Source organism: Charadrius vociferus, unplaced genomic scaffold, assembly GCF_000708025.1.
Source record: "Charadrius vociferus isolate BGI_N301 unplaced genomic scaffold, ASM70802v2 scaffold7, whole genome shotgun sequence".
Lineage (NCBI taxonomy): Eukaryota > Metazoa > Chordata > Aves > Charadriiformes > Charadriidae > Charadrius > Charadrius vociferus.
Window position 1 is genome coordinate 81,344 of NW_009649308.1, and position 21,658 is coordinate 103,001.

The 21,658-nt window shown below is 39.1% G+C and overlaps 1 protein-coding gene across 1 annotated transcript; it reads left to right on the forward strand.

Annotated features, from left to right (window-relative positions):
- Positions 1-1,019: 1,019 nt before the first annotated feature.
- On the forward strand, positions 1,020-17,156 carry CENPI (centromere protein I). The gene is made up of 20 exons (XM_009889237.1): positions 1,020-1,262; positions 1,561-1,698; positions 2,701-2,819; positions 3,977-4,084; positions 5,374-5,422; positions 5,740-5,786; positions 6,488-6,577; positions 8,071-8,199; positions 8,461-8,625; positions 8,885-9,005; positions 9,211-9,302; positions 9,608-9,725; positions 9,845-9,909; positions 10,385-10,482; positions 10,887-11,022; positions 12,864-12,988; positions 14,096-14,144; positions 14,296-14,529; positions 16,156-16,197; positions 17,025-17,156. The coding sequence occupies exons 1-20, from the start codon at positions 1,064-1,066 to the stop codon at positions 17,154-17,156; spliced, it is 2,256 nt and encodes a 751-aa protein (XP_009887539.1). The 5' UTR covers positions 1,020-1,063.
- The last annotated feature ends 4,502 nt before the right edge of the window (positions 17,157-21,658 follow it).

Here is a 21,658-nt window from a genome sequence, read left to right on the forward strand (position 1 = left end):
CTGAAATCAGTAGATTTCATTTGTAAGTAAGAATGCCTTGTGTGTTTATAGCAGTGTGTGGTTCAGATGAGACCTTGACATAGCTAGCCAGAGATACGTTCTTGGTATGCTGCACAGGGAAGTTATTGACAAACCTATAGGAAAACAGGGAGGATTCTAACATCATAAAGAAGTGCAAGCTGAAGAGGGAGCATGAATTCAAAATCATTCTGGTTTATGTCAGGAAAGCTGGGAAGCAAAAGATAGGCTACAGCAATCCGGGGACATGCATGCATACTCTATGAAATCCAGGAAATTGTAGCAAAATTGCACATTTTGTGGGTAAATGGTTGATCTCTCCAGCATATTGAGGAGAAAATGCCACTTTTCATGGTTGTATTTCATCCAGAGCTAGGCAGTTTTGCAGTGTTGGTAGCTCTTGTCCTTCACTTGGAAGTTTAACAAAATTTCATGTTTTTCCAATCCTAGCTGCTAGGTAGAAAGGCTGCAGAAGAATCTAATTTTTGTAAAATTGGAATGTGATCCTCTAAAATCTGTGCATTACTTCGCAGGAAATCATGACCTGTAGACTGATTACATTGTCATACACAATATAAGTAATGAAGCTGATTAATGCACAATATAAACTCAGAAGCAAATTGTTGACTGTCTTGCTAACTTTCTGGTTATGTCAATTTTTGAATCAAAATACTATATACATTTCGTCAGATAATTTTTAACTTGAAAGGAGTTTTTATTAATTTTTACTTGTGGCTTTTTTCTTCCCTTTTTTAATGAAAGAAACAGTGGAATTTTGATACACTGTTGTCTGTGCATCTTCTGAGTATATTATCTGATCTTTTTTGAGGTGGGTGGCTCTAAATGATTTCCTCTGAAGTTACTCTGTTACGTTATGCAGGATCTGTCTAAAATCCGTTTGTCAGGAAAATAAGTTATTCTTTCCTTGCAGGGAACTGGTGCTCTGATGTTCTTCAGCTGTTTTTCTTGCCTTTTCATAATGAAGGATTGAAACGCACATGACATACAAGTAAAATTTTCCAGTCTCAGCTGGGAGTCTGAAAAGATGCAGCAAAGAGAGAGTTCTAAGACCCCAAAGCAGGCTCTGCAAGTTCAGCATAAGCATCAAACTGATCTCTCTGCATGGCGAAAAGGAAGGAGAATTGACCCTGAAAAAAGTGTCCAGAGTCACCAATCTCCTAAAGATCAGAAAAATTACAGCAATCAAGGCTCCCTTGAGGAAGCTTTGAGTTACTTTGACAAAGGTAAGAGCAATTTTAAGGTTAGCTACCTAGGATTGAAAATATAACAACAAAGTTCTTAAAATTAGGTAATATTATTATTATCTGGTGTTTTCGCTCTTTAATGCCTGAGCTTTGTAAAATTTCTTTAATGTCTTAAAAGGTTTTCCCCTTCCTGTTACTATGTAAAGAAACCAACAAAAAGGAATATATGTTGGGACAGTTCAGAGAAGTTTAAGACAGTTCACTTGCCTTTCAGAAGTTGTTTCATCCTTGTGTTTGTTGTGTTTGGTTCTGTTTTCTTTTTTTTTTCTTTTCCTAGTTCAAGACCGTGTGGATCTGAAAAAGAACAGTGTTCTGCAGGAACACTTGACTACTGTGGAAAGCATTGCCCTGGAAAGAGGGTTACCCTCTGAAGCATTTGATGTATTACTAAAAGTGGCACTCAATGGCAAACTCGGTAAAATGTTTATATACTGCTAGTGTGTCTTCTGTGGATCTCTTGCCCTTCTAATCAAGCCTGCTCAAGATTATGTGTTTATGGTGACTGTGTTGTTAGGTACTTTAGCATAAAATTATTTTTTCTGGTGTGCTTCGGTGTAATTTCTGACTTCGTGCTAAAAATAACCTCAATTCTTGCTACAGAGGAGCGATAACCAGAAAAGTATTATGGCTTGTTACAAATATTTTTTGAAAAGCTTATCTCCTCTGTTTGTAATTGCAGGTCTCTGAAAGACTTAAAGCATGTCCTTAGCAACCACGTGTCTTTTCCTTGTTGTAACTGTTTGTGTAGATTTCTTTTGCCCATCATCAAAATAATTGAACAAACGGACGTAGTTGTATTAGTGAAATTTGCTAAAATTAAAATGTCATTCTAATAATCAATTCAGCAGTGTCAGTGCAGCCCTCATGCTGCTTTCTTAGCAATGGTGGCCACCACTTATACTTCTAAATAATGAAATATTCAATGAAAAAAAAAAAAAACAAAACACAAACCCTACACTTTCCCCTCCCTCCTACACAAGAGGAGCACACAGGATTCTTTGCTCATTACATGAGCATTTTAGTGCTTTTCTTGATTTAAAATTACTAGCTTATCTCCAGAACGTGAACTTGCTGATGTTTGGCTGACTGTCTATACTCTTTTGCTGAAGCAATTGGTTGCTTAATATTACTAAAAAAATTTGTGTTACTTTTGGTTGTCTTGACAAGAGTCTGAAGGCTATTCCAGTACTAAAATACTCGATATTATATATTTTTTTTAAAGCTGAAAAAAAATATTTCTCATAGTTTTTTGAGGTATAGGTAAGTCCCTACTAGATTTTTGTGCACTGAATGCACAATTACTTAAGCAATGAAGCTCTGACTAATCTTGTGCAGAGGGAATTTTGACCTAAGCTGCAAAACCATATCAAATAACCTGGTACACAAGTATAATCTTATTTTAAATTGTATTTTCCAGCTGATACAGTGAATACTCGTTTACTGAAGAGCCTTGTTCCAGCCTCAGTAATACCAGAAACTTCTGTGGTTTCATCTGTATCTTGGCTCTGTGTCAGCAAATGCTCAGGCAATGTCCAGGTAACTTAAACGTTTACAGCAGTTACTGCTTCTGCACAGGGAATGAGGAGGAGAGATCATTTTCAGGAAGCAAAAATCCTGAGGTTTTAATGTGCAAGGTTCTTGCATAAGATACTATCACTTAGAAAGATTGGCAGAGACACCCATTGCTGGAACGGCAGTGGGAACTGAGGAATGCTTTTGAGGTGTGAGTAGAAATTTGCACAGTTCCTGCTTGTCTTGTGTCTATGAATTCCTTAGAAATGGTTTCTCCACCAACATTTCTGTGAAGTACTTCAGCTATGTGAGCCATTCTCCACCAACTTCAGTGAGGTATCCCTTAGGTTTTGTGTTCCTTGGCTGTGGCAACATGACTTAACATTAGCAAAACAGTCTTTTTCGTCTTCGCGTAGTCTGCTCAAAGATTTGCCTCATAGAATCAAAGAATCATTTAGGTTGGAAAAGACCCTTAGGATCATTGAGTCCAACCGTTAACCTAGCAGTGCCAAGTCCACCACTAAACCATGTCTGTAAGCACCACGTCTGCCTCGTTTAAATACCTCCAGGGATGGTGACGCCTCTCATTTAAATACCTCCAGGGATGGTGACTCAACTGCTTCCACCGGCAGGCTGTTCCAATGCTTGACGATGCTTTTGGTGAAGAACTTTTTTTCCTTATATTCAATCTAAACCTCCCCTGGCACAACTTGAGGCTGTTTCCTCTTGTCCTGTTGCTTGTTATTTGGGAGAAGAAACTGACACCTACCTCACTACAACCTCCTTTCAGGTAGTTGTAGAGAGGGATAAGGTCTCCATTCAGCCTCCTTTTCTCCAGACTAAACAACCCCAGTTCCCTCAGCCACTCCTCACAGGACTTGTGCTCTAGGCCTATCACCAGCTTCATTGCCCTTCTCTGAACACGCTCGAGCACCTCAATGTTTTCTTGTAGTGAGGGGCACATACTCAGAACTGAGCTGCTTTTTCCATTCTGATATAGCAGTTGGTGCTCTTGTCAGGCTTTCTTCCACAGCTGAATTATCCTTGTACTGTTCACCTGTAGCTATCTGTTTGTCTTTGAGAGTGGCATGTATCCTTAATAATTATGTCTCTTAAATTGGCTAGTGATTGGTCTGTCTTGCTTTTGCCCTTAATGTAATTGGCTTTTTTCCTATCTGCAGCTGCTTTTTTTAAGATGGCTGATCACAATGTTTGATTTCATTGATCACAAGGAACAGCTTCATGCCCTCTATGGTTTCTTCTTTTCCTTCCTGCAAGATGAGAAGATGGTAAGGAAAGCTGGAGAATATATGGAATTGACAAAATAAACCTAAATGTTTGTTAGTAGTATGCATATTAATGCTAGAATTAGTCTGTAGTAGCTGTTGATTAGAGACCACTTTCTGATGGCTGGAATTTATTTTCTTTTTTCATTTTGCATTATAAGATTGCTGGGTAATTTAGATTCAGAAACAGGGAAGTACTGTAGGATTATTTCAGTTTCAGTGCTGTGGTCCGGTTGTTTAAACACACTTCAAAGAATTGCTATTCTGCATCACAAGCAGAGTGCCAGTATATTCTGTCTAAATTCCCAAGAGTAACTGGAGCTGCAGTCTCTGGGGTTGCCTTTGATGTCAGACATCAGCAGGTGAAGTCTCCTGGGGAGAAACTGACTTGCATACCTTAGGGCAAAAAGGAAAAAAAACTTTTAGAGCAATGTTTATTTAAAGGTGAGAAACTAAATGTTGTTCTACTTAATTGGTTGGAAATGTAGCTTAAATGAGAACAATCAGTCAGGAGACTGGCAACTGTAAAATCTGGGTGCTGGAATATTGAAGTGTGTGCATTCAGTTCACATTAAGTTCATCTTGGCAGTCATGTTAGACAGATATCCTAACCTGAAAGAATAGTAACAATTTCATATTTTGTGGCTAAGACTTTTAAAGTTGCCAAGGTCCTGAGTTATATTTCTTGCCAAGTTTTTAATGGTTTTAGGTTAACATTAGTTATAATCTTTTCATAAAACTGAATTTAAGTTCTTACTATTTAAAACAGCATTTTCAGGCCTGATGGGCCAATTTGAAAGTGCAGCAGAGTTTGTGTGAAGCTTATTTAAGACCCTTACAGTCTCAAGTGTAGTTATAAGCTCTAATAAATTATTTTATTTCAAAAGTGCCTTTCGTTTTGAAAATGTAATTGTACTTTAACTGCTGACTCCTGAAATACCTAGACCATGTTCCAAAATCCAAGCATGCTGAATAGCTTAATTACTATAGGGACTGCTCATAGTGCAGATAATATTTCTAAATAAAATTGACATATGTGGCATGTATATAAAAAAAAAAAAAACCAAAAAAACCCCACCAAACAAACCACCAAGAAAAAACAAACAAAAAACCCTAAAAAACCCAAACCTAACAAGTAAGGTATGCTCTGCTGCAAAGGGGACACAGTGGTGACTTGAGGCAGCCAGCTAAATGAAGCGATATTATCTTGTGAAGCCTGTACATTGCTTTTTGTGTATCCTGGTTAGTAGTCTGCACCAGCAGGATAATTCATTGCTGCCTTTTCTTTGCAGTGCCCCTATGTCTGCCACCTGCTCTACCTGCTGACCAGGAAAGAAAGTGGTGAGTCAATCCAATTGTATGAGATGGAATACCATTTTGTTTCTTATTCTGTTTGCTGGCACTGCCTTCTCTTCCAGTGGAGCTAATAGAATGACTAGCCAATATATTGCTTTTAAGGCAAGGAAGCATGAGTGGTAGTTCAGTCTGATTTGTGTAACATTTTCTGAATTGGAAACCTATCTATTAGCCTAGAAATAAGATTGATTGATTCTGCTTGCTTTGCTGTGACTTTCTATAATAAAAATGGTATTGTATTTTTGCTTAAATGTCTGATACAGTGGTTTTTAAATCCATTATGTCCTTAATTGTATTTCCAGTCAAGCCTTTTCGGATTAGGAGACTGCTTGACCTCCAAGCAAAAATGGTGAGTTTATTTCAAATGACATAGAGTTTGAACTGCGGTTAATAATGCAGTTTGTAAGACTAATGGCTTTACACGACGGAGAAGAGTGGCTAGTGTCTCAGGACAGAGTTGATCTTGAATTGTAGGCTGTAGTCTTTGTAGCATCAGGGCTTGTCTATCTTACATGTGCATCCCTAATACTCATTGGTGTTTTGTGAACATATGCAATGACATGCACAAAGCTATACATTTTAAGGCTAGATGTGGTAAGATCTCTGAAGTAAGGGGGCAGCTTAATTTATCTATTACCATTTTTAATTTTCTGTTTGTCTTTCTTTTCCAAGTGGTATCAAAAATGACTGAGAAATAGAAGATTGTAGAGGACTTGCTCCCTTATTTGTAAGAAAAACTAGCTATAATAACATGTTTTTGGAGCATTTAGACAGTAGAAGACTATTTTTCATAGTTTTTGATTAAGTTCCTTTTTAGAGTTATGACTACAGAAAGTTCTTTCTTCAGTCCCCTTCCTATGCTATTTCATTGATGCAGTTTCTGTTCTTCCTTTGATTTTCAGGTGTCCATCTATGGTTACTTACTGATGCATAGCTTTAGAAAGCTTTCAGTAATCACTGGGTGGTTTTTTTGCTTCTAGAATACAGTATTCAGTTTCTATATTAAAAACATACCCTACATGTTTTTCCTCTTGTTCTGCTATTTAACAGGGAATGCAGTCTCATCTGCAGGCTCTACTATCACTTTACAAACTCTACTGTCCTGAGTTGGTGACGATAACCCTTCCTGGGAAAATGAAGGTGAGGAATTACATTCAGTCTGTTTGGAACCAGTACTTACGATAATATTTGTACTGAGGTTTCCATTTAAGCTACAGCATGATTTATTGGTGAAGATTAATTCCTTTTCCTCTTTCCACTGAGTAAAATCAGGTTTGGATGGGGATTCCTTGCCTTGTGTTGTTTCCTTTTCAGCACAATGAGATGATTTGGAATGGCATCTACCTTTATCTTTGTGAGGATTACTTTAATCCTCCTTTTGGTGTTCTTAACTTTGTGCAAAACAAGTCAAAGCGTCAAGTTCTTCCGGAAGCAAACTGTCTTATTTGTACAAGGCATTGTCCAAATTGCTGACTTGCTCAAGTACAAATAACAGTGGAAGTCAGTAAGTAACTTTCCACCTGAAAACTCTTTCACTGGAAAGAGGAAAAAAAGTGGAGAAAAATGTGGTAAGCTGATTTGCCAGACTCTCAAGGTAACAGCATATGACTCTGCGTTTAGAGAAGCCTATATGTATGCTTATCCCTTTGACCAAGTAGAATATATGTAGCTAATACAATAACAGAAAGTAGCAGCAGGTGAGATGTAAACTCTGCAACAAATTTTATTTTGGTACTTCAATGAGATAGACTTAGGGTTTGTTGTGTGTTGTGTTATTTTTTTTAAGAGACATTTAATTTAGATGTAGGCAAGCTGTATTTCTATAAAAGAAAATTTTGTTTTATTTCAATCTGCTTATGTACTAAGATTGCTCTGTAATCTTATACTTTGCATAGTGCTGCACAGTCATCTGTTGGAGAATTTACATTTTTTGGCATGCCCAGAAGTGAAGTAAATAACTAGCAACTAAAACCCAAATACATCTTCAACTGCTTTTATGAACACACTGTGTTAATTTGTATAATAAAAGCTTGATTACCTAGGCCCAAACCAATCTGAATATTTTTGTGATGGTTTGGCACTTGATTAGTATTTAAAGACTGATTGCAATTGAAGTCACAAGAAATCAGTTTTGTGCAGAAAAGGTGTTGGGTTCATTTTTCCGGTTTTCTTTTTAGCTGTAGCTTTATCTACATGAATTTGAGAATTCGATTACTCATTGAATTGTTCTGTTTGGCAGATATCACTGATGCTGAAGTCAGGAAGCTTTCCTTCGTAACTTGCATAAGCATACCTTGGTCATGTTTTATTTTAATGTATAGTAGAGATTTAGTCTATGAATTGATAATTTATCTGAATGAGAATTCTAAGTCAGAAGTGTTGGAGATCCCTTCTGTAAAAGGGGACATCATTTCAGAAGGAAATAAAAGCATAACTGTTGAACTATAGTCAAAAGGTAGTGAAATGGAGGAATGATGGGAGTTCTGTGCTGTGCAAACCTAGCCTCTTGGTCTGTCAAGCAGTGTTGAGTGTATATACATCGCTGTGGTGATGTGTGCCCTGATAGAAACTGATCTTTCTGTCACTTTGTCTTAGTTTGGCTTCTTGCATGGACATCTGATTTATGTTTTCAGACTTACTTCAAGAATTCAGAAGGCCCATGGAAAGCAGCTGTCAACAAAGTTACGCGAAGAAACCAGGAAAACTCTCGAGTGTTCCGGCCACTGTTTTTAGGCACAGCTCAACCTCAGTCCCGAAAAAGGGTAGGTGATGGGCCTAACGTAGACCCTAGACGGTGCCAAACAGCTGTTTTCAGTATAAATGCTGGCAAATAATGGCAGTCAGGCTTTATTTCAGCACTGGGAAAGGTAGAGTAGCTATACAGAAATGCAGCATTCCCATTATAATGAAAGCCTGGATACTTTTTTTGCGAAACAGGGTCTGTATGGGAACACTGGTCACAAGTGCACTTGATTGCCTTGGAAACTGGGTCATTGCTATTCATTTGTGTTTCTTTTCTACAGAAATGGAATACCCAATTGATTATACCTGCAAGCAGTACAAACAGAAATAGTTTAGATGAGGACAGAGAAAAGAACTGTGTTGATTTGTACAGGATGAATAAGCCTTTTCCAGTGGAGCAGCTGCAGAGCTTTTCTCAGCTCCTACAAAATATCCACCATCTAGAGGTGAGTTTCAGGAAGGTCTCGGTAAGATCACCGAATGTTTTGAGGGATTAAAGGATATTCCTGTATGCCCTGTTTATATGTGAATAGTGTGTGTGGGCTACCTAGTTCTGACAGAGCATCTAGTCCTACCTGAAGGTGATGAATGAGTCCTGGAGATGGTCTTGTTGCTGGTAAAACAATTAGACAACTCTGATAGAATGAGATTCTTTGGCAATCTGTTAATGTAAATACTGAATAATTTTCTTGATTTCTCTTGCAGTTTCCTTCCCAGATGGGTTCAGTGCTAACAAACCCTTTATTGCTACACTACATGAATTGCATCAAAGATGAATCTGTTTACCTGAGGCTCTACTATTGGATGGGCCAGACCCTTCAGGAAGGTAGGAGCTTAGTATTACCTTGCATGGTAGGGAGGTAAAGGATTTCTGAGGCTTTTCACCTTTCAATAATGGTACTTTGCTATTCAGTTTTGTAGTGATTAATCACATAGCATTAAAACAACTACTGGAGGAGAATTGATATTTTTTTTGATTGTGCTTATTCTTGCTGTGCTCATATTCAAATACAGTATTCCATCCTGTTTAGAATGCACCTGGTGTGTGGCTGATAATAACCTATATGAAGAAGAATTCAAGGACTTCCTGGAAACTATCTACAAGACAGAGTGTTTCTTGCAGGTAAGTGCTTGTTTTGTGGGAGCCAAGGGTTTCATGAAGTCTTCTCTTAAAGTACTTCTGGGACTTACCTGCTTCCTGTAGTATCTCTGAGAAGTGACAGTATCTCAAGTCATACATATTCCTCTAGTGAGTCAATATTCTGGAGATGGCCTTGCTTTCTGCAGGGAAGATAATTTGAGAACGATAATTTGAATGTCCTGGTGAATTGTATGGCAAGAAAGAGGTGTACACCTCTTTCTTTCTCCAGGGTGAAGTGGTGCAGGCATACGAGATGAGTTTTTGAATGTTCATCTTCTGCTTTGTAGGAGGGATTTTCTTCCTGTGAAGAGTTCCTATATAAGAGCCTTCCTCTCTGGGATGGTCTCTGCTGCCAATCACAAATCCTCAGACTTGTGAGTTGGATCCCCCTCAGCAGTCTCTCTGGTATGTGTTGCAGATCCTTTGGGTGAGGCTGGACAGAATAGATAGATACCTTTTTGGTATCTGGTTTTGGGGGATAGAATGCGTGCACAAATATCATGCTGCTTTCACATTTGTTTCAGAAATAAAGTCACATCTCTATGATCCCCTGGCACAGCTCTTCTTCACATCGTCCCTTTACTTTAAGGTAATTTAAGTGAGTACAGTGACTGTTTACTTGTAGCTGATACTGCTCTGTGCTCTTGTGTCAGGTGTAGAAGTCTGAGGGATTGTATAGGGTGCTTGTTTTAGGGAAGTCTGTGCCCAAATATTACTTACAACAGAACTTCTTTGGGAATTTGGGTGCCTTTAAGATAGTTTCTTTTTTGACTGGAATTCAACTGGGGCATTGGAAATAAAATAAAAAAAAAACTGATAGTAACAAGACAATAGTTTATTTTATTGCAATTTTAACTTGGTATGTGAAACTCACATTCTCCAGGGAAAGCTATGTAATACATACATTCAGTTCAATGGGACATGCAATTACCTCACTGCTCTTGATGGTCCTGAGAAGGTCTTGATATCTTGCCTTGCATATGTCAATTCTCATGACATTTTTTGTTTAGTATTATTCACGTATGTAAATTGTCATCAACCTGTTTTCTGTTTGTGTGTTGCAGTGCAGTGTTCTTGAGAGCCTGAAAGAGCTGTTGCAGAACTGGTTAAATTGGCACCTGATTCATTCGGATTCAGAGTCTGACTCTCAAGTCCCTCCTTTGTAAGTTTTTCTGAAATAAATGCAATACAGCGTTCTATGCATTTAGATATATATTCTAGCCCTGTTACCTAGCATAAAGACCAACTAGAAGGTTAATAATGACGTAATGTTTCTCCTCTGTTGTAAGCTACCTTGTCAATCCTGTTCATTGTCTTTAAAAGTATTTCTATTGACACTGAAAATTTAATTGTCCAGAAGTCAAAATCCTTGTGAGACTGACAGCTGTGTCATGTTTGTTATAATCCTGGTAACGGTATGTTACTGGGTATATTGAAGACCAAATGCATGTTGCTGAATGGTTGGTGGGGCAGGAGGATAAACTTCAATTTCTTTTTTACCACTTTTCCTTTTTACTGTTGGCAAAGAAGTGTATATACTAATGTTGCATCATGGCATTGCTGCAGGAATACCACGCTTTCTGGACTAGTCAACATGGTGGCTGAACTGATCCACTTTGTCGGATGGATCTCTACTGTCGCATTGCGTTTGGAAAACAATTCTACTTTCTTGCTGTGCTTCATCCTGGATTTCTATGAGACTGTATGTATGCCATTCATCTTGGCTTTCAAAATCCCAATACTCTAAGACTGTTTGCATTTTTTTTTTTCAAGCTAGAGCATGAAAACACCTTCCTCATTATATTTTACAGAACTTTGTGGTTAAATGCAAGAATGTTCCATATATGTGATAGCAGTAGCTATCACCTGTAGATCTATTGGATCCATATGCAGAACTAAATACGCTGCTAGAAAGTGGTTGCTCTTAAGTCACAGGTGAACTGTGGAAGGGGAAGTAACAATATGGCATAACATGCTTTTTTAATGCTAACTTATAGAAAAGAACAACGTTCAGTTCAATTTCAAATAGCATATCCTGATGTTTTTCTTAAATGTTCCATTAAAAATGAAGGGTTTTTTTCCCAGTTTGTCTTGTAGACAAACTAAGCAGCATCAAATAGATTTAAACCTTTTCTCTAGCTTACTCACATCCTCTCTGTAGATGTGCTTACTGCAATGTGAACTCCGGTCGTGCTGTTCCTCCTACAATTCAGATAAAAATTGTGAAGAGTTGAAAAAACAGTTATAGTTCTGGGATGTACTTGTAACTAAAGCATCTATTACAAATGCACAAAACTAACGGGCAACAACATTTGCATAAGGAATTTGAGTTTAAAATAAGTAAATGCTCATTTTACAGAAAGATACAGAGAATCGTGCGCCTTTTGATATGATTATTGGTGCTTTATCAGACAACTAAGATTTTCACTTCTGCTTGATGTTTTGCTTTTGTATTCAGAACTCTAGAGATTTCTAAAATCATGCAGCAGAGCTATTAAGTAAAGAGTCTAGATTTCTGAAAATACCAGTAATTCAGTTGCATACAAATATCTGCTTATACCTTACATGATATAGCTGTACTGAGGGCAAGGGGGAAGGGGAAGGTCTGGCAAACAGTCTTTAGTGAAAAGTCTGTTATGAGATTAGGGGAAGCAGTCCTAAAATGATTGTTGTGCCTAATTTAACAAAATGTAAAAAGTGTCCATCTTCGGGATGGTGGGCTGTCACAGCTTTATTGTTTATGGTCTGAGCTGTAGTAACTAGATATGTATATTCTTAGACCGCTACTCTTCTGAGAATGTCCCCTTCAGGAAGGTATGCATCATACCTTTGGGAATAGTTACTGTGGCTAAGCTATAGGGAAGACTAATATGTTTAGTTACAGCAATATTGCTTTCAATTATTTAAGACTTAATTACTTTAAGACTGTCATTGTAGCTTAAGATCTTGTTAAATCTGCAGAAATTTTAAAATGTCTTTTTCACTTGAAACTCGACCTTAAATTCTAAACATGAGCCTGAGAATAAATCCATGTTTTATCGCCCTATCATCTCTTCTTAGAGTGAAACTTTATGGTGTGTTCATGCAATTCCGGCAAGGTTAAGTGGGAAGATTTAATTTCCCAATTGGAAGAGATACATGTTCTGTTTGGCTTGCTGGTGTCAGCAAGCCAGGCTAGGAACAAGGATGGGTCTAGTGCAATCCCAGTTGTATATGTTGGAATGATCTAAAAGATTAAAAAAAAAAAAAAAAAGCAGCTGCCATCTTTTTTTGAACAGGGATCTGGGTAGATTTGAGTCAGCAAGTAACCATGTCAAAATATATGGTACACCTAAATGGTTGAAGCAGAGACTGAAGTGTGAACTAATGAATATGTCTCATACTGAGAAAGAAACCAATGGAATTGTTTCACCCTGGCCTTCCCCCCTAGGTGAAATTGATGGAGCTGGCTGGAATGCTGTGTCATGATCTCTTTTGCTCTTAGATGCTTCAGGGTTTATTAATGGCAGTAATAATCTGCCTGGGTTTGCTTCACTCCTGCAGGTGTGTGACATGTATCTGAAGTACAATCTGCCTTTGTTGATAATGCCTCCTGCTGGAGTTTTCTACCCAGCACTTCTCAGCATGGATTCTGTCAACTTGAATCAGCTCTGCTACATTATGTACAGGTACTACAAATGGTGTGGGCTGTATGGACTCCTTGTCTTCTCTTTTAGTCTTTTGGAAATGAAATTACTTTGGTGTAAAATCCGAAATCTACCTTTCTTACCATGCAAGGCAAAGGTCACTGTTCCAGTTGTGTCCAGCTTTCATGATACAGCATTTCATAGCCGTGGTTTCTATTCTCTTTTTTTTCAGTCTGTTATCTAAAATAGCAAGATTCTGACCTCTTTCCTAGTATTATTTCCATATCTTTGATATGTGAAGGAAGGAGTTCCTATATTGTTTTGAGAGAACTTAAGTCAGCCAGCTGGAATCATCAGTAGTTAACTACACAACTTCTGACTCCTGTGCTTTTGCCACTAGACTTGAGCTTTTCCTTACAAATGCTATAATGTGCTGAGTAGGAAGCACTTCTGCCACCTCCAAACTCTGTGGGAATTTGGGACTGCCTCGTGCTGCCTGCAGGTCCAAAGACAGCACTGTTTAGCTCTCTGCAGGATCCACCAACAGGGCTGCTGTTCTTGGCCTTGTTAGTTCCAGTGGCTGCATCTGAGAAGAAGAGTAGCCAATTGCTGACAGCTGGCGCAAGGCTCTCCATGTGGCTTTTTCTCTGAGGAGTCTGCAGGGTAATTAACATGACAGGATGGTCTCTGGGAAATAAGAGGAGCTAGTGCTTATTATATAGAACAACTGTCAAGTTGCATTACTTCCAGTGGCTTCTGTTTATCTGCTTAGTGAATGAAAGTCTCCGTTAAAAATACACTGCATTTTTTCTGCCTATTTTTAAGGCTGTATGCCAATTCTTGAGTATTGCCTTTATGAAGGTGACTGTTCCAGGCAAACTGGTCATGTCTCAATTTAAGAGATTAATATTACTGGGTGTCTCCCCACTCTGCCTGGGAAGGGTGGGTCTAGGTCAAGTGATAAAGTCTCTTTGAATTCCATTTTGTATCTCTCTTTTTTTTTTTTTTTTTTTTTTTTACCAGTAAAGTTTGATATCTATTATGGAGGAAATAAGCTTTCTTATTGCATTCCACCAGCTTTTTTCAACACTGGTGGGTAGTAAAGTTTACAGGTACCTCTTTCTTTTTTGTTGTTTTTTTTTTTTCCAGGTATCGAACCAATTTGGTGGCTGCAAAAGAAAACGAGCTGAGTAAAAAGGTATTGTGGGCAAATCTGTTATGTGCTAGAATGGACCTTAGCAAGGAGTCGGGTTGAATGGAGGGGAGGTATTCTGGTTCCATTAAGGACTGGAGGGAGGACAAAACTGTTTTGAGGATGCTATTTATTGATTTGTTTTCTTGTCCCTCAGGAAATACGGCAATTCAAGTTCAGCAGCCAGACATACCAAGAGTACAACCAGTACATAATAGCTATGGTGGGTTGTCTATGGACATCTAGTGTATTCCAGAAGGATATTCATCCTCAGGGTCTTTGTATGGATGATGAACTGCTGAAGAAAACGGCAGTGCAGGAATTCAAAACCAGCTTTAACATTGTCAACCACCCAGCCATGATGGGCTATGCTGTCCTCTTCCTGCAGCAGGTAATGGTGTAAGCCAACATTTGGGCCTTTACCACAGCACCAGTTGGTCTGTCTTGAGAGTTTCTCTAGAGAAGTGTCTCTTGGTGAACTAGCTGACTTGTAAAGTCAGCTGAGCTTTCAAAAGCTGGTATGGTATTCTGTGTTTGTGTCAGACCAGTGGCACAATTTGAATAGTGTTTGCATGGTATGAAAGCATGAATGTAACAGTTTTAGATGTGAATTTGTGCTTATGATCATTTTGAGTATAGAACTAAAATAGCTAAATAATGAAATAAATTACTTATTCAGTAAAAGCTTCCCAATAGTGCATCCTGCCTCACAAAATATGGAGTGTGACCTAAACATTTAAACTTCAGAAAGTCAAGAAATACGTAGTTAAATTGTATACAGGTGCGCACAGTAGAGCTTTTAGCAGTGCTTTCTGGCTCTTGCACTAGTTTTTGAGAATGGCTTATTGAAAAAGAGATACAAGTAGCTACTTCAAATACAGAAGTAAGATAATACGATGCTGTCTTGTATGGTCTGAGATGAGTTTTGCTAGTAGTTGTCTTGAATTCCAGCTTCCATTATGTGTTCAATGCAGCTACTGAATAGTGGAATGAGCAGCTTGCCAGAGTTGTTATTGTTCCAAGAGGTGCGTGCTGCTCTGAGAAATCGGGTATTGTAGGCTATCCAAGGGGTGCACAAAGATGCCGTTTTGTTGTGAGGATTGCTGGCAGACTGAAGGCGTGCGTAGGTGTCGCTTCTGGAATATAGCAAGGGAAACCTGAGGTTAAAGTTGGAGCAAAGAATACTGGTTAGGAACACTTCACAAATTTGCCTTTGTTTATATACTCAGTGTCCTGAATCTAGGTAGTTTGTCTCTTACTGCTGACTAAACTCAAGTTTTGTCTTTGCCAGAGGAGGCTATTTTATTTTTGTTATATACAACTTCTCTATCTTGGTCTTTCTCCTGATGTTGCAGGATTAGTTTTTCATATCTTTTGTTTAGATCATTTCCATTCTGAGGCTTCCTGATTCTTCTTTGTAGGTTTTGTAATAATAATAAAAAAAATAACAAAACAACAACAAAAAAAGACCCAAAATCTTCTTGTGGAGAATTTTTGCCTTCTTCCTACTGCAAACCCAAGAAAGAGATTTTGCTTAGTAACTATTACAGATGTATCTTAAGAAAAAATATTTAGCTGTGGTGTCATTTTTTTTCTTAAACACCTCCGCGCTGAGCACCAGAGGGCACTGCTCTGCAGCACACTCGGAGAATGTGAGCAATAACCTAAATGTCAGTAGGTTCTCTCCTCTTGCTCTTTCTCGTTGTTGGGAGTTACCGGTCTAATGTTTTGAAGGGGTAGCTTTTACACTGTAGAGAGGCAATGGTTAAAGTTACCTATAAATAGTCTCCGTTGTTATCCAGTAATGCTGCAGCACAGAGGAAGAGGGTCTCCATATTACCTTGCCTCTTGTGGATACGCTATAATACTGGAAGCCCATTCTGAAGCGTGATTAAAAATCTCAGAATTTCTTTGCACACCTGAAATTCCTGATTTAGGAGGGGACTCAGCAGAGGCCCAACAACTCTGGACATCCTTTTTATCTGACTTGATACTGTTTTTATTCCCTCTCCTTAAGGCTTGGCCAGATGATACCACCTTCAACTTCAATTTAATTAAGGTAAGATTTCTTGTTTTAGTGAAGTGAAAACATGCACTTTCAGCAGCTATGTAGAAGAAGATGAGATGATAATATTAATAAATTTCACAAATGCTCTATAAAATTTTTGGAAGGGGAAAATTCCAGCTGTAGACTTCAGTTCAATCTCTTAACAGGGCCAAACGCAAGGGCATCAACATCTGAGAAGTTATGTATCTAACCATCTGTGGATAATGGTCTGAGATTTTTGTGTATTTCCTCCACAAGACAGTTCCGTATAAGAATAAGGCTGTTTATTGTTCTCTGCAGGCTCCAGAAAAAAGTTATATTTTTGGTGTACTCGAGGCAGATTTTCTATTATCGATGAACTTAACATTAAATTTCTGAGATGGATGTGTAGCTTTGTTATGGCTTTGAACAGGGATCCTCCACTGAGCAAGTATGGTGGCAGTTTGTTTCCTTTCAAGTATAGAGAAATCACCATTAGCAATGGAAGGAAGGATTTAATATCCATGTTCATTTGGTTCCTGACATCTTCACTATTGATCCAGTAGACTTTGCTCTTTTTAGAACTGGGATTTATTTATTTATTTATTTATTTATTTAAACATCTTCAGTATTAAAAAAAACCCCTGTGATTTGTCATGTTCAAGCAATGAATGTGTAATGACAGTGAAAAATTTCGGCATTTGGGAACAGGACTTGACCCTGTATACCTGTGGGTATTTGCAGTCGAGGATGGATGTTGTCAAACTGTGGAACGTGATATTTGCAGACCTTCTCAGATTGGCCTAAGAAAGAGACAAAACTATGTCCTGCACATCTGACTATTCTTTCTGTTTTTATAGGGGAAGAAGTGGAACTGGTATCTGGAATATCTCTATGCACAGGGTTTAAAGGGCCTGAAGGTCTTTATTGAAAGCAGCATCAATCGTGTTTCCCAGGCCTCTCACAGTAAAGCAGGGAATGTGCAAGTGTGACCCTGGGGCCCACCAGAGCCTTTTTATTGTCTGGAACAGGAAAGCAGAATATAATGGACTGTGTCACTAAGTCTTCCTTCATCAGAGGAGAGAAACAGAGCAATTACAGAGCATTTTTGTACTGCCATCTATTTTAGGAAATTGAAGACAGGGAAGGAACACTTAGGCTGGCGTGGCTCACTAACACGGAACCCCCTCTTGTCCCTGCTGATCTTCTCTGGTCTGAAGCCGCTGAGCGCATGTTATGTATCATCCTCGTTTTTCTTTGGAGTATCTGCTTTGATTGAGAAACAAATATTTCCCATCTCAAAACTGCAATGAACAGTGCTGCTTCGTTTATAAGTAATGTTAATCCCTGACCTGCTTTGCCTTCCTCAACAGTAGGTGATGAGAAACAATTTAATCAGCCTTTCGGGGATACCATACACGTACTGGATTGGAGCGCTACAAGTTTTCCAATTCCCTGTTGTACCGTGTATATACTGGCTTTTAAGAGGCTGACCAAACTGACCTTCCTGAACTTCATTATGAAGCTTCCAAAAGAGACTTTTTGCTAACATTGCTTATAAAGTTCTTCTAATGCAGCTGGAAAACGTGGTGCTCAGTTGATGGTTTATTGATCATTTGAGCACTTGAACAACGTTGCTGACAGCTCACCATTTTCTGTTGATAAGTGCAAATGTAGCTTTCCTTTTGATGTCTTTAGGTCTGTATGTGTTGTATATTATACATGTACATATATATAATTTATATTCTGTAAAATGTTTCCAACATGCCATTTTGAAGGAACTCTGCTACAAAATCTATCTTCTCCTGTTTCATTTTGGCACTGAGTAGAAGTTGGGAGAAGCTGGACTCAGGTCTCCAAAATTCGAGTGAACTTTATTTCACTGCTGTAAAACTAGGTTGTAATCACTTGAAAGATAGGTCAGAGTATACTGAATCTTGCATTGTGAATCTGTACTGGCTCTGTGATCCATTAACAGAATCGGTCTTGAGAGTGACTCTAGAGCCACTAAGGGTGTGTTTTGTTTCTTCATCCTGTCAAAATCGGACTGGCTCTAGGTTGAATACCATGCTGCTTGGCTCAAATAGATGATCTGGTTAATATGTATATATATATGTACACATATAAATAAACATGTATATTGTCTCTAGAGAATAAGAAAAATCTTTCATTGGAGACTTTGAAAGAAAGAGATTTGCAGAGAGATCTGATTAGACTAAAGTACTGCCCTTTCTCATCTGGCTGTGTTATTCCAGCCAGGATAAGTGCTGCTTGCTAATTTCTGTCAAGAGAAGCAGATCATCAAAAATCCTGATTGCATTTTCTCAACCGGGGAAACTCCGCAAATTTCCAATTCCTCCAAGTGGATATGTTTCTAGAAGTGGCCCTGACATATAACCAGTTATCTCCTTTAAAGGGTGGTACTGTTGTTTTGGGGCAGCTCAGCTTGTTGGCTGAGGACTATCCCAATGCCGCTGGCTGGCAATCCCTATCATGGTGTTGCCTGTTGTTTGTTAGACTTCTTAAAGGTTTCAGATGATGACCCAAGGAGGACTAACCTCTGTAGCTCCATAGCTGTTTTTATAATATTTCTATGAAGCTACCTTCAGAAAGGTGTTGGAAATGCTAGCACTTATGCTGGAGAGCCTGTGTACTGCATTCCTTAAGGACAGCTTAATCCTTAGATTTTGTCCTTACACCATACAATTGTCTTCAGATATTGACCAGACTTGTACTTCTGTATTGCTGCACTGGGATTCTGTATAGGAATAAGGCTGGAGGGATTGACAATCCAAGGAAAACATGAGGTGAAGACCTGGACCCAGTTATAGATTTGTGTATGGCAGGCTCATTCAGTTGGGAAAGGAGCAAACACAGAACATCTCAAAGAAGCATTAAGTTCTAGTCAGGAAGACAGACTTCATGTTACCTGGGTGCTGTTTGGGGTTTATGTGGAAGAAGTAGAGCTCTGTAGCATTCCTGTCACACTGGAAGGTGCTGCCAGAGGCTTCATTTCAGTTGTGAAAGGTGTCTAGATTCTTAAGAGTGTGTGTGAAGTTGGTAAATATATTTAGGGGTTTATAGCAGAGTCCTTGAGGATATACTGAATGTTGCATAGTTATTGGTCCCTGAGATTGTTTTTTCCTTGAGGTTGGTGTTTGGCTGAGAAAACACAGAATTATGTTATGGAAGACTGTTGTTGCAGCATCACAGGTCTCTTATTATACCCTGTGTTACAACAGTCTTTAAACAAATTGTGTACAACTTTGTCATTCAGGTGCACAGGCTGGATGCTTAGAGGTGCAGAAATAAAGGAAAGTTATCTGCCCTGTTACTTTACCATCAGCTTTTTGGATTAAGACAGCTGTTTAAAATCCTTCCCGTGCAGCAATGATGCACCTAGTGTTACTAGGCACTTGAGATGACTTTTAGCCTCTTTGTACACCTTGGTAGTTCTCATCTTCTTCTGGACATTTTTTCTTTTTTTTCTCTGAATATCTGACTTTACTGACATTCCACTTGAACGAAGAATAGCCCTTTTAAGGAGGGATCTGCTGCTGTACCTCTTCCTTTCCCCTCCCCGCCGCCCTGCTCGCTCTTTACGGTGTTATCACCGTGGTAAATTTTGTAGACCATTTTCTATTACAAGCATGTGCTCAAAGACTTGGCTGACCACAGCATCTGCTCTGAGGACTAAAATGGAGATAGTCAAGACACATCTGTTTCCTGGTAGGTGACAAATCAGTGATTTAACTCTAGTGGCTATTTCTGCCTTTTGTAAGGTGCCACCTGTATGCCTACACTATGAAACTGCAGCAGAAACAATTGTTTTGTGGTACTATTTGACAGGAATAATGCAGGACGAAAAGTTCATTTAAGGCTCGCATTCATGTCAACCAGCAATCCTCCCTTTGAGGGGGCTGTATCCAACACGGTTAAGTAAAACGGAGGCGCGTGCTTTCATGTCACTTGGGTCTGCTCTCGAGTGTGGGTTTTTTTTTTCTTTTTAGAGGATGCTGTTTCAAGGTCCAAATTTCTAGTATCTGTTGATCTCAGGGAATGCTGGTTTGTGTCTTATCTCCCCATCAGTAAAAGTTGATGACTTGCTCCTATTCCTGTCTGGCCTCCCTTCTCGGGAGGCTTCTACGTGCTTTTTGATTTTGGGGTTTTGTAATACGACGAGCACGCCAGGGCAGTGGTCATTTCAGCTTAACCGCATTCTGCAGCTTGTCTAGTAGCCTGTTTAGCTGCTTCCAAAAAGTGAGGCCTTTCACTTTAGAGATCTCTGAGTGGGTATTAGATAGGATTTCAAAGTACAGGGCCAGAATCTTGTCTGGGGTAAGCAGGTATAGCTCCACTGATTTCTAATGGATCTGTGTTGAGTTGCACCAGCTGAACATTTGGTCCACCCTTCACAGAACCAAAGCCGTTAACCCCTCCCCTGTCAGACACATTGGCCTGAGCACTATGCATCTGAAAATGCAAATGCCTCGGGCTAGAGTTAAGCTGAATTCTTTCTCTGAAGCCATGTTTGCTTTGCATTTCTGTTAATCAGGATTTTATTTTGTGGGGAGAGACTCATTTGTGTGTTTTTATGCATCAGGCTGTGTTGCCCTTTCAGAGAGAGCTTGCTCTGAAAGAGTTAATAATTTCAACCTGTTTTCAGCTGGAATGAAGAAACTGGTTCCTCTGTGTCCCTGCTTTCTATTCTCTTGTTGGCCTACTTCCCTCTGCTTGCATTTTGCATTCCTAATGCCATGAATAAATCAGGACCCAAGGATTTAGAAGGTGGTACAGCTGTAGCCACTCAGAAAATTGAACCTCTGAGGCTTGTACTGCAGCTCTGATAACTGCCAATATGTGTGCTCCTGAACTCTTCTAATAACATTTAACTGGTACCAAAATAAATTTCACTTTGCCTTTTATATAATGTTTAAGTTTTTTGTGCCTCTACCCAGCGTCTCCTCACTTGGCTCCCTTTGTCCTTTAGTCAAAGCCCAGTTCTAAGCCCTTTAGGGCAGGGCAATCGCCTCCCGGCTGCTGTGACAAAATAGTTTGTCACAAATCTTTGCACAGAGGAGGAAAGAAGGGATCTGACCTGGCTGAGGGGTCATCTTCTCTACAGAATCACAGCACAGTGAGACTCCTGTCTGGCTGTGGTCCTAGATCCCTTGATAACTTGTCGTTAATAATACACACTGGACTGCTTTTATTTGTAGCGCTGTGGCTCCTGAGAGGGTGTGTGAGGGAGCTGTTCATGTGCTCTTCAGTCAGAGGATACGTCCAGTCTGAGTGACGAACAACAGGCGTTGGTAACAAGCTTGCTCTGGAAGGATGAATTATCTTGGAAGAACAAAGTCTCCAAGTATTTTCTTCCAGGAAAGGTGTATTATGTTGTACTGGTGGCTTTTCTTCATTGTGGCTCTACTTTTTAGAATAAAAAGCATGATTTTGGTCTGATGATGGTTTGTTTTCACCAAATTTTTGCTTTTGA

Bases quoted from the DNA above. Each gene is read 5' to 3' on its own strand.
- CENPI (XM_009889237.1), top strand. From the start codon at position 1,064: ATGCAGCAAAGAGAGAGTTCTAAGACCCCAAAGCAGGCTCTGCAAGTT. The intron at 8,200-8,460 runs GTAGGTGATGGG...TCTTTTCTACAG, and splicing joins AACCTCAGTCCCGAAAAAGG to AAATGGAATACCCAATTGAT. The intron at 14,530-16,155 runs GTAATGGTGTAA...CCTCTCCTTAAG, and splicing joins CTGTCCTCTTCCTGCAGCAG to GCTTGGCCAGATGATACCAC.